This window comes from Bos javanicus, chromosome 11 (genome assembly GCF_032452875.1).
Source record: "Bos javanicus breed banteng chromosome 11, ARS-OSU_banteng_1.0, whole genome shotgun sequence".
NCBI classification, from domain to species: domain Eukaryota; kingdom Metazoa; phylum Chordata; class Mammalia; order Artiodactyla; family Bovidae; genus Bos; species Bos javanicus.
Window position 1 is genome coordinate 3,583,252 of NC_083878.1, and position 13,392 is coordinate 3,596,643.

The 13,392-nt window shown below is 40.7% G+C and overlaps 1 protein-coding gene across 10 annotated transcripts in view; it reads left to right on the forward strand.

Moving 5' to 3' along the window:
- The window catches only part of VWA3B (von Willebrand factor A domain containing 3B), a 178,212-nt gene that overhangs the window by 11,053 nt on the left and 153,767 nt on the right, over positions 1-13,392 (forward strand). For 8 of the 10 annotated variants that reach the window (XM_061431599.1, XM_061431598.1, XM_061431592.1 and 5 more), the window contains exons 3-4: positions 8,763-8,857; positions 11,127-11,183. In XM_061431599.1, coding sequence (XP_061287583.1) covers positions 8,763-8,857; positions 11,127-11,183 — 152 coding nt within the window. The remainder of the gene's footprint in view (positions 1-8,762; positions 8,858-11,126; positions 11,184-13,392) is intronic. The other 2 variants (XM_061431597.1, XM_061431591.1) reach the window with 1 other exon arrangement.

Genomic DNA, 13,392 nt, shown 5'->3' on the forward strand with positions numbered 1-13,392 from the left:
ATCAATTAGGTCTAACTGGTCTATTGTATCATTTAAAGTTTGTGTTTCCTTCTTAATTTTCTGTTTAGTTGATCTATCCATAGGTGTGAGTGGGGTATTAAAGTCTCCCACTATTATTGTGTTATTGTTAATTTCTCCTTTCATACTTGTTAGCATTTGTCTTACATATTGTGGTGCTCCCGTGTTGGGTGCATATATATTTATAATTGTTATATCTTCTTCTTGGATTGATCCTTTGATCATTATGTAGTGACCTTCTTTGTCCCTCTTCACAGCCTTTGTTTTAAAGTCTATTTTATCTGATATGAGTATTGCTACTCCTGCTTTCTTTTGGTCCCTATTTGCATGGAAAATCTTTTTCCAGCCCTTCACTTTCAGTCTGTATGTGTCCCCTGTTTTGAGGTGGGTCTCTTGTAGACAACATATGTAGGGGTCTTGTTTTTGTATCCATTCAGCCAGTCTTTGTCTTTTGGTTGGGGCATTCAACCCATTTACGTTTAAGGTAATTACTGATAAGTATGATCCCGTTGCCATTTACTTTATTGTTTTGGGTTCGAACTTATACACCGTTTTTGTGTTTCCTGTCTAGAGAATATCCTTTAGTATTTGTTGGAGAGCTGGTTTGGTGGTGCAGAATTCTCTCAGCTTTTGCTTGTCTGAAAAGCTTTTGATTTCTCCTTCATACTTGAATGAAATCCTTGCTGGGTACAATAATCTGGGCTGTAGGTTATTTTCTTTCATCATTTTAAGTATGTCTTGCCATTCCCTCCTGGCTTGAAGAGTTTCTATTGAAAGATCAGCTGTTATCCTTATGGGAATTCCTTTGTGTGTTATTTGTTGTTTTTCCCTTGCTGCTTTTAATATTTGTTCTTTGTGTTTGATCTTTGTTAATTTGATTAATATGTGTCTTGGGGTGTTTCGCCTTGGGTTTATCCTGTTTGGGACTCTCTGGGTTTCTTGGACTTGGGTGATTATTTCCTTCCCCATTTTAGGGAAGTTTTCAACTATTATCTCCTCAAGTATTTTCTCATGGTCTTTCTTTTTGTCTTCTTCTTCTGGGACCCCTATGATTAGAATGTTGTAGCGTTTAATATTGTCCTGGAGGTCTCTGAGATTGTCCTCATTTCTTTTAATTCGTTTTTCTTTTATCCTCTCTGATTCATTTATTTCTACCATTCTATCTTCTAATTCACTAATCCTATCTTCTGCCTCTGTTATTCTACTATTTGTTGCCTCCAGAGTGTTTTTAATTTCATTTATTGCATTATTCATTTTATATTGACTCTCTTTTATTTCTTCTAGGTCCTTGTTAAACCTTTCTTGCATCTTCTCAATCTTAGTCTCCAAGCTATTTATCTGTGATTCCATTTTGATTTCAAGATTTTGGATCAATTTCACTATCATTATTCGGAATTCTTTATCAGGTAGATTCCCTATCTCTTCCTCTTTTGTTTGGTTTGGTGGGCTTTTATCCTGTTCCTTTATCTGCTGGGTATTCCTCTGTCTCTTCATCTTGTTTAAATTGCTGAGTTTGGGGTGTCCTTTCTATATTCTGGCAGTTTGTGGAGTTCTCTTTATTGTGGCGTTTCCTCGCTGTGTGTGGGTTTGTACAGGTGGCTTGTCAAGGTTTCCTGGTTAGGGAAGCTTGTGTCGGTGTTCTGGTGGGTGTCCAGTAATGAGTTATGAGATGTCTATGGTTTTGGGGTGACTTTGGGCAGCTTGTATCTTGAAGCTCAGGGCTGTGTTCCTTTGTTGCTGGGGAATTTGCTTGGTATGTCTTGCCCTGGAACTTGTTGGCCCTTGTGTGGTGCTTGGTTTCAGTGTCGGTTTGGAGGCGTTTGATGAGCTCCTGTCAATTAATGTTCCTTGGAGTCAGGAGTTCCCTGGAGTCAGGGTTTGGACTTAAGCCTCCTGCTTCCAGTTATCGGTCTTATTTTTACAGTAGTTTCAAAACTTCTCCTTCTATACAGCACCATTGATAAAACATCTACGTTAAAGATGAAAGGTTTCTCTACTGTGAGGGTCACTCAGAGAGGTTCACAGCGTTACATGGAGAAGAGAAGAGGGAGGAGGGAGTTAGAGATGACCCAAATGAGATGAGGTGGAATCAATAGTGGAGAGAGTGGGGTAGCCAGTAGTCACTTCCTTATGTGCACTCCACAACTGGACCACTCAGAGATGTTCACGGAGTTACACAGAGAAGAGAAGAAGGAGGAAGGAGACAGAGGTGGCCAGAGGGATAAAAGGGGGGAATGAAAAGGAGGGAGACAGATCCAGCCAGTAATCAGTTCCCTAAGTGTTCTCCACCATCTGGAACACACATAAACTCACAGAGTTGGGTAGAGTAGAGAGGGGTTAGGGAGGAGACACAGGCGACCTGGTGGAGAAAAAGGAGAGTCCAAAGGGAGAGAGAGCAGTCAAGCCAGTAATCTCGCTCCGTAGTGAAAAATGGGTCCTGAACATTGGGTTCTTAAAGGTACAAAATTGGTAACAAATACATAAAAGCAAAAATTAAAAATCTAGAGTAGAGTTTGGAATTTCAAAAATACGATGTTAAAGAAGAAGGAAAAGAAAGAGAGAAAAAACGGACAAAGAAAAACAAACAAGGTCGCGAAAATTATAAAGAAAATACAGGTACAAAATTGATAACTAATACCAAAAAGCAAAAATTAAAAATCTAGAGTAGAGTTTGGAATTTCAAAAATACAATGTTAAAAAACAGGAAGAAGAAACATAAAGAGAGAAAACAAACAAACAAAAGCAATGTCGCAAAAATTATAAAGAAAATACAGGTACAAATTTGATATCAAATACCAAAAAGCATAAATTAAAAATCTAGAGTAGAGTTTGGAATTTCAGATATACAATGTTATATAAAGAAGAAGAGAATGAAACAGAAAAAAAAAAAAGTCACAGAAATTATAAAAAAAAACTGTAGGTACAAAATTGATAACATATACCAAAAAGCTAAAATTAAAAAACTAGAGTAGAGTTTGGAATTTCAAAAATACAATGTTAAAGAAAAGAAGAAGAAGAAAAAAAAAACAAGGTCAAAAAATTATAAAATATATATACATGAAGTTTGCTGAAGAAGAAAAAAATAGGGTCTTTTTTTTTTTTTTTTGCAAAGTAATAGGTTATAAAAGTGAAAATTAAAGGAACAATAGAGGACTTAAAAAAATTTTTTTTTAATTAAAAAAAAAAAGAAAGAATGATCGTAAAAATAGTAAAAATATATCTAGGACTTTTTCTGGTTTTGTTGTATGGTGGGTTCAGTTCATTTTTGGCTAGTTCCTTGGTCCGACTTATATTTCTCAAGATCTATAGGCCCCTTCCTATGTAGTCCGTAGTAACCACGGGGTTTTAATCTACTCCCTGTAGCTTCCAAGGCGTTTCCCTCTGTTATAACTTCTTCTGTTTGCTGGTCTCTTCAGTGTCTGGCTTCCACCCTGACACAAAGGGGACAGTGGGGAAAACTTTTTTTTTTAGGCTCACTTGTTCAGTCGCACTGTGGGGAGGGAGGGAGGGATGCTGCAAACAAATAACACTGGCGTGCGCTCGCAGTGCCTCAGCCACACTGGGTCTGCCCCCACTCACGGCGCATGTAGCCTCCCTGCCCACACTGCTCGGGCTCTAGGTTGTTCCGCCGAGAACAATCCGAGGCCGGCCCTGGGCTGCATGTATCTCCCAGGTCCAAGCCGCTCAGGTTCAGGCACTCGGGTAGTCCTCAGAGTCGCAGACTCAGTTGGGCCTGCGTTTTGTGCTCTTCCCAGGTCCGAGCAGCTCAGGTGATGAGGTGTTTGGCGAGCGCCAATGCTGCGACTTATCGCCTCCCCGCCACTCGGTTATCTGGGTGTAAAACCGGCGCACCTTCTCAGGCAGATGTTGACCGTCCAGACCCCCAAGCAGTTTTAGCTAGCAAAGAAGCCTGCTTACAGTTTTATAGATAATGTCTCTCTGGGGCTGCGATTGTCCCCTTCCAGCTCTGGCTGCCTGTTACCAGAGGGGGAAGGTCTGCAGCCGACTATCTCTGTTCAGTCCTTTGTTCCGTGAGTGGGCCTGGTGGTGTCTTAGGTTGGGGCTGGCTTTTCGCGTGGTAGATATCCCACAGTCTGGTTTGCTAGCCCAAATTATTTCGCTTAGATAGTGCTCAGGGTTTTCAGGCCAGATTCTTACTCTAAGTGATGCAGCCCGTGCTGTGCCTCCCTGCCCAACCCCCACTTGCTAATGGCGTGTGCAAGCGTCTGTGCTGCTTCTCAGCTGGGGGAGTTACGGTAGGGCTTGCAATCTGCGAGTTTTAATTGTTTATTTTCTCTCCCTGTTATGTTGCCCTCTGTGCTTCCAAAGCTTGGCACAGGTTCAGCAGTGAGAAGGTTTCCTGGTGTTTGGAAACTTCTCTCTTTTTAAGACTCCCTTCCCGGGACGGAACTCCGTCCCTCCCTCTTTTGTCTCTTTTTTTTTGTCTTTTATATTTTTTTCTACCTCCTTTCGAAGAGTTGGATTGCTTTTCTGGGTGCCTGATGTCCTCTGCCGGCTTTCAGAAGTTGTTTTGTGGAATTTACTCGACGTTTAAATGCTCTTTTGATGAATTTGTTGGGGGAGAAAGTGTTCTCCCCGTCCTACTCCTCCGCCATCTTGGCTCCTCCTCCTTCATTCTTGAAGAGTAATTTCACCAGATATAAGATTTGGTGTTGACAGTTCTTTTCTTTTAGCACTTAAGAGAGACTGTATGGGTACTTCCCTGGCAGTCCAGTGGTTAAGACTCTGGGCTTCCACCGCAGGGGGCACAGGTTCGATCTCTGGTTGGGGAACTAAGATCCCACGGACTGAGAGGCACAGCCAAAACAAAGAAACAAAGAAGCTGCTTCCTTTTGGCCTCCATGATTTCTTTGGCTGTGCTGGGTCTTTGTCTTTGCCCAGGCTTTTATCTAGTTGTGGAGAGCAGGGGGCCACTCTAGTCGTGATGTACAGGCTTCTCATTGCTTTGGCTTAGGGCGTGCCGTCTTCAGTGGTTGCAGCCCCCAGGCTCTAGAGTGCAGGCTCAGTAGTTGTGACCCATAGGCTTAGTTGCTCCAAGGCATGTGGGATCTTCGCGGATTAAGGATCAAACCCAGGCCTCCTGCGTTGGCAGGTGGATTCTTTATCACTGAGCCACCAGGGAAGCCCCCTCCGTGATTTCTGATGAGAAAACCACTGTCATTAGAGTTGTTGTTATTTTGTTTTGTCATTGGAATGTCACCCAGTCATGTCTGTCTTTTGCCATCCCATGGGTCAAGATTTTCTAGGCAAGAATACTAGAGGGGATTGCCATTTCTTTTCTCCAGGGGATCTTCCTGACCCAGGGATTGAACCCATGTCTTCTGCATTGGCAGGAGGATTCTTTGCCACCGAACCACCAGGGAATGAAAAAGTTTTTACCCTGATGCTTCTTTATTCATTACATTTCCTCTATACATGTTCGTATCATGTACTCATTTTTAATCTCTTATACTTAGAATATATGCATTTTATATCCATTGAAATTTGTTGTATTGGAAGTTAAAACTAAAACCTTTAAAAATATTTGTTCGTTTAAAAGTCACAAACCTGTTATATGTTAGCATAACACTTTTAAGAAAAATAAGTAAATTTTTTAAAATAAAAATGCTAGTAGGAAGAGTGGCACAGTTTTACATTTTTGCAAATCTCTTTAATGTTTATCCCAATAGGAAACAGCTAGTTCAGGTATGGCTGATTCATTTTGCAGTACAGTGGAAACTAACACAACATTGTGAAGCAATTATACTCCAATAAAAGTTAATTTTAAAAAACACAGATGTATTCTTATATCTACTTAAAAAAATTATTTTTGATCATACTATGTGGCATGTGGGATCCTAGTTCCCCAGTCAGGGATCAAACCTGTGCCGCCTGCAGTGGAAATGCATAGTCTTAACCACTGGACTGCCAGGGAAGTCCCTCTCTTATCTGTTTTTTCAGAAATAACAGCTTTATTGAGATGTAATTCACATTCTATACCATTAACCAATTTAAAATATATGATTCAATATTCTTTAGTATATTCACAGAAATGTGCAACTATTATCACAGTCAACTTAAAGAAAATTTTCATCACCTCAGAAATAAACCTTGTACTTCTTAGCTATACACCCTGCCCATAAGGCCCCAGGCCAAAGTAATCTACTTTCTATCTCTCTAGATTTGCTTGTTCTGCACATTTCATACAAATAGAGTCATATAATATGAGATGTTTTTTGGCTGATTGTTGTTTAGTTGCTAAGTTGTGTCCCACTCTTTTGCAACCCCATGGACTGCAGCCCACCAGGCTCCTCTGTCCATGGGATTTCCCAGGCAAGAATACTGGAGTGGGGTGCCATTGCCTTCTCCAGGGGATCGTCCTGACCCACGGATCGAACCCGAGTCTCCTATGTTGCCAGGCGGGTCCTTTACCACTGAGCCACCAGTTTCTGTTGTTGTTCAGTTGCTAAGTCGTGTCTGACTCTTTGCGAGCCCATAAACTGCAGCATGCCAGGTTCCCCTGTCCTTACTGTCTCCGGGAGTCTGCTCATATTCATGTCCATTGAGTTGGTGATGCTATCCCACCATCTCATCCTCTGCCAAGAAGCCTCTTTGTGACTGATATCTTTCATTTAACATGATGTTTTTAAGATCCATCTATTAGTATGTTGTAGCATGTACCAGAGGGAGAAAGCAATGGCACCCCACTCCAGTACTCTTGCCTGAAAAATCCCATGGATGGAGGAGCCTGGTAGGCTGCAGTCCATGGGGTCGCTAAGAGTCAGACTTGACTGAACGACTTCACTTTCACTTTTCACTTTCATGCACTGGAGAAGGAAATAGCAACCCACTCTAGTGTTCTTGCCTGGAGAATCCCAGGGACAGGGGAGCTTGGTGGCTGCCGTCTCTGGGGTCGCACAGAGTCAGACACGACTGAAGCGACTTAGCAGCAGCAGCATATACCAGAACTCTATTTGTTTTATGGTCAATTACTGTCAGGAGATGAATTGTATGGATATTGCACGGTTTGTTTATCCACTTATCATTTGATGGGTGTAGATCTGATTCTTATCCTAGCAAGCAGTTAACTTGGTCGGACTCAAACTTCAAAGTGTCTCTCTGTTAAATAAATGCAGAATTCACCAATTTACTTCTTTCAAGAATTAATGCCACTCCAGTTTCTGCCTGTTCTTGATTGCTCTCTAGTGCCTTCAAGTAGCTTTTTAAATATTTTGTCGAGAGGTTTTTTGTTTTTTCCTGTGTAAGAGTTAGCAGTAAAACCTACTTCACCATTATTGAATGAGGAATTCACAATGCCTTTTATTTTAATTGGCTATACAGCTGATGGAGGCTTACATAAATTAATCTCCTTCAGTTCTCAAAAACACAGCCCTCTCTCCTGACTCCAGATGAATGCCTGAGGTAAAGAGAGAATGCTGCTGGTGATGTGAAGTTGCTCTATAAATGTCAGTCACGATGTTGAAATCTTGGAAATGAAGGTTTTAGAGTTTGAGAGATTTATTGAATGAGAATATTGCTGACAGAATTCAAGTACCCATTCTTTGCTCTTTCCTATTATGGACATTGAACTTCAAGACTTGTAAATTTTATCATTGCTGGTGATTTGGGACCAAGCCTAGTCTATAAAATGTGGCCTTGCCCTTCCTGCTTTCCCAAGCAGGCTGTGATCCTGCCTCCCTGGAAAGGCAGAGGAAAGGAAGTGTTGGATCCAAGAGCATCACCACTCTCTTCACCACTTTTGGGACTTAATAATTTATAATAATAAGAAAATAATCATCACAATAAAAACAGTTCCTGAAGCCTTACCTCATCTCTGCCTTGCCAAGTCATAACCAGTCCATGAAACTTTCTTTTAGTTGTGTGAGGGAATGACTATGTTTCAGGAAGCATTGTATTCCCATTCTGGAAACACTGTGTCAGCACATAGTGGGTGTTCAGTGAGGGTTTACGGGGTGGATGTTGAACAGCTGAGCTTATGCTCTGAGAAGAAAGTGGTTTTGACATTCTGTATGAGTATTCTGACTCTTGCTTCATCTCATTTATTCACAACCCCCTACTTGAGAGAACAGTAGATAATATCTAAGTTTAATATTTAAAATTGTTATTCATTTAATTTGCTTTCTGGCTGTGCTGGAGCTTCGTTGCTGCACGTGGTCTTTCTCTAGTTGTGGCGAGTGGGGGCTGCTCTCTAGCTGCGGTGTGTAGACTTCTCATTGAGTGGCTTTTGTTGCGGGACATGGGCTCTAGGGCGTGTGGGCTCAACAGTTGTGGTGCATGGGCTTAGTTGCTGCGTGGCATGTGGGATCCTCCAGGAGCAGGGATGGAACCCGTGTCCCCTGCATTGGCAGGCAGATTCTTAACCATTGAACCGCCAGAGAAGCCCCTAGGTTTTATTTTTAAAATTTTGAAAACTAAGTCCAAGTCCCAAATAAAAGATTTCTGGAATTAAACATAATTTCTGTGTCATCTTTTTGACCTCTGCCTTAATCGTTCTGGGCAAAAGACCCAGCAGACCAAGAAATAAACACTGTTCGTCCTTCCCATTCATTCATACATTTGGTGTTATAGCAGTCACATTTATCATAGTGCCTGGAAATACTTCATTGTCTAGAACAGAATTATAAGCATCACAGATATAATTTGATGTCAGAGATAAGCATTTGGAAATAAAAATAAGTGTTGATATTGTACCATTTTGACTGCTTTTCTTTATACACATGCAGATTATGTGATGTCTCTGGGGAGACTTGTGGCTTCCCGGTATGCAGACGGCCTGTTTCCACGGATCTACACGTCGGAAGACGGCAGAGTGTACAATGTAAGTTGGAGTTCCCTCGATGGGCAGGTCCAGGAACACACTGCTGAGGTTGACACAGAGAGGCAGCCAAGCCAGGGCCTTGTCAGTGCTGGAGGATTTCTTCTGACAGTGTAGAGAGTGGTGAAAGTCACAGCCCAGGAACTTGACCCATTAGAGGTGAGTGCAGAAAGCACCTGACCAGAGGTGAAGACGTTTGCATATCAACACTTTGTTTTACCTGGAAAATAAAGGGGAAAAAAAAAGTATGACGGGGGTCATCTGAAAGGCAAGAGCAGGCTGCTGTTACCTGACTGGTAGTGTAAAATAAAGGACCACTGGTGCAGGTAGTAGTGAACATTGAGAGAGTGGCACCTTGTACTGGAGCCCGTCATTCCCAGCAATTCAGCATGTGATTCCTGCACCCGCCCCATGTCAGGCCCTGTGCACACCCCGGCCACCACAGGGAGCTCCAGAGACACACGTCCCATCGTGTTGCTTCATGGATACTTGTTCATGTCACTGTACATCCATGTAGAGTCCACTTGGACCGTTATTTCTTAGTATTTAAAAAATACACATTACTCTCATACTTAGCCTGTTCCTAAACAATAATAGTGTTTAGTAGGGCTTCCCAGGTACCACTAGTGGTAAAGAACCCGCCTGCCAATGCAGGAGACATCAGAGAGGGAGTTCAACTCCTGGGCTGGGAAGATCCCCTGGAGAAGGCAATGGCAACCCACTCCAGTATTCTTGACTGGAGAATCCCATGGTCAGAGGAGGCTGGCAGGCTGCAGTCCATAGGGTTGCAAAGAGTTGGACACAACTGAAGTGATTTACTGCTGCTACTGCTGCTAAGTCATTTCAGTTGTGTCCAACTCTGTGTGACCCCATAGACGGCAGCCCACCAGGCTCCCCGGTCTCTGGGATTCTCCAGGCAAGAACACTGGAGTGGGTTGCCATTTCCTTCTCCAGTGCATGAAAGTGAAAAGTGAAAGGGAAGTCGCTCAGTCGTGTCCAACTCTTAGCGACCCCATGGACTGGCAGCCCACCAGGCTCCTCCGTCCATGGGATTTTCCAGGCAAGAGTGCTGGAGTGGGGTGCCATTGCCTTCTCCACACACACAAACAATAATATCCACGGAATTTTGAATTTGGTGTACAAAATGTATTTTTTCTTGTCTGAATCACCTTAAAAATCAATGCAGAAATACCGAATACGTCTGTCTTTGCCATTCAATTCCACCTTTATGGCCCCTGTGACACGGTCCCACCCTGGTTTCCATGCTGTGGTAGTGACTTGTAGTAAGTGCTGGGAAGTCTGGCGAGGGGGGTGGGAATGCTGCTTTAGGGAGCCATGGAAAGCGGCAGGAAGTGATGCTTGTGCTTCAGGAATAAGCTTGAGACAGTTGGGGGCTGAAAATGAAAGGAGCTGAAGGCAGAGTGCTGAGCATGAGCCAAGGCATGAAGACATAGAATTACAAGGTGTGTTCAGGAGACACACCTTCCTTAAGGTGTTGCGAGGATTGTTGAAAGGTTTTTTTTTTTTTAAATACCATATCTTTTAAAAATTGATTCTTCACAGAATAGGACACCACCTTTTCTCATTCCTTTTGTATATCTCCTGCCCCCTGCCAACACCCTGGAAGGCCTTGCGTGGTTGTTCTGACCGTGTGAATGATGCTTTATTTGTGTGTCACCGGTGGTTCTGGGTGATCAAGTGATCTAGGTACAGGGGAGCTCGGCCTGAGAGACAAGAGGTCACAGGACAAAGGCCATGAGCATGAGGATGGGCACTGGGATGGCACCCCTTAGGGGAAGCCAGGCAGATATGCTGGCATGTTTGGAAGCATTGTCAGAAATGTTTTTGGCATGTTGTAGTTAGGCAGATGTTTCAGTGAAATTTTTTTTCTTTAGTCTGGCTTTGCTGATCTCGCTTTTCTTCTACCTAATTTTTTCCTCGCCCCGCCTAGTTTTCTTTGGAATATCTGAATTTTATCTAGATTTGTTGAATACAAATTTTTGAAAATTTAATTCTTATTTTATATTATTGGATAGCATCACTGACTCAATGGACATGAGTTTGAGTGAACTCCAGGAGATAGTGAAGGACAGGGAAGTCTGGCATGCTGCAGTTCATGGGAACAGAGAAAAAGGAAACCTCTGCAGTTGCAGAGTGTGGACACAACTTAGTGACTGAACAACAGCAAATAGTTGATTGACAATATTGTGTTAGTTTAAGGTGTGCAGCAAAGTGATTTAGTTTACATATACACATATTCATTCTTTTTCAGATTCTTTTCCCATATAGATTGTTACAGAGTATTAAGTCCAGTTCCCTGTGCTATATAGTAAGTTCTTGTTAATTATCTATTTCATATATAGTATGTTGCAATAAACATCGGGCTGCGTGTATCTTCACAAAATTAGTGTTTTCATTTTCTTTGGATATATACCCAAGATAATTGCCGGATTATATGCCAGTTGTATTTTTAGTGTTTTAAAGCACTTCCATCCTGCTTTTCGTAGTGGATACACCAGTTACGTTCCCACAGGTCTCCTTTTTCTCTGTTCCTTTTCCATCGTTCGTTCTTCGTGGTCTTTCTGATGACGGACATTCTGACTGGTGTGAAGTGATATCTCATTGTGGTTTTGATTCGTATTTCTCTGATGATTGGTGATGTTGAGCATCTTTTTATGTGCCTGTTAATTATCCATATATCTTCTTGGCAAGATGTCTGTTTAGATCTTTGGCCCATTTTTTCAATCATGTTTTTTTTTTTTTTTAATATTGAATTGTGTGAGCTGTTTATTTTAGATATTAACCCCTCGTGAGTTATATCATTTGTAAATATTTTCTCCCATTCAGAAGACTGTATTTTCATTTTGTCAATGGTTTAGTATGCTGTGAGAAAAATCTTTAAGTTTATTTAGGTCCCATTTGTTTATTTTCGCTTTTGTTTCTTTTGCCTTAGAAGACAGATCCAAAACATATTGCTATGATTTATATCAAAGAGTGTTCTGCCTATGTTTTATTCTTGGAGTTTTATGGTTTCCAGTATTACATTTTGTTCTTTAACCCATTTTAAGGTTATTTTTATATGCAGTGTGAGCAAATATTCTAACTGTATTCTTTTATAAGTAGATGTCTAGTTTTCCTAGCACCATTTATTGAATAGAGTGTCTTTCCCCATGGTATATTCCTGCCTCCTTTGTCATAGGTTAATTGCCCGTTATTTCTGGGCTCTCTGTTTTGCTCCATTGATCTATGTGTCTGTTTTTGTGCCAGAACCATACACTGTTTTGATTGCTGTAGCTTTGTAGTATAGTCTGAAGTCAAGGAACATGATACCTCCAACTCTGTTCTTTCTAAAGATTGCTTTGGCTATTCTGGGTCTTTCGTGTTTCCATATAAATTTTAGAATTATTTGTTCTAGTTCTGTGAAAAATGCCATTGGTATTTTGATACAGAGGCATTAAATATGTAGATTGTCTTGTGTAGCATGGTCATTTTAACCATATTAATTTTTCCAATCAATGAACATGGAATACCTTTCCAGTTCTTTGTGTCTTCTTTAATTTCTTTTATTAATATCATAATATTTTTCTGAGTATAGGTCTTTTATCTCCTTAGATTTATTCCTAGATATTTTATTCTTTTTGATGTGATGGTAATGGGATTGTTTTCTCAATTTCTCTTTCTCATAGTTCATTGTTAGTGTATAAAACTATGACAGATTTCTGTGTACTGATTTTGTATCCTGAATTCATTCATGATCTCTAGTAGTTTTTTTGGTGGTGTCTTTAAGATTTTCTATGTATAGTGTCATGTTGTTTGCAAACAGTGACAATTTTACTTCTTCCTTTCCAAATTGAATTCCTTTTATTTTTTTTAGGTCTGATTGCTTGATTCTCTGACTAGAACTTACAATACTATGTTGAATTAAAGTGACAAGAGCAAGGCATCCATGTCTTGTTCCTGATCTTAGAGGAAATACTTTTAGCTTTTCACCATCAAGTATAGTATTAGCTATAGGTTTATCATATATGGCCTTTACATTGTCAGGGTCCCTCTATATCCACTTTGTGAGGAATTTTTAAAAAATCATCAACGGATGTTAAATTTTACAAAAAGATTTTTCTTCATCTTTTGAGATGATCATGATTTTTTATTCTACAGTTTGTTAATGTGTATCACATTTATTGATTTGCAGCTATTGAACCATCCTTCACCCCTGGGATAAATCCCACTTGATCATGGTGTATGATCCTTCTAATGTATTTTTTAATTTGGTTTGCCAATATTTTGCTGAAGATTTTTGCATCTATGTCCATCAGTGACAGGCCTGTAATTTTATTTTTTGTGGTTTTGATATCAGGGTGATACTGACCTGGTGGAATGAATTTGGAAGTGTTCCTGACTTTGCAATTTTTGGGGGAAATAGTTTGAGAAGGATAGGTGTTAATTCTTCTCTAAATATTTGGTAAAATTTTCACCTGTGAAACCATCTGGTTCTAGACTTTTGTTTCAGGGGAGTTTTTTTTTTTTTTTTTACTTAT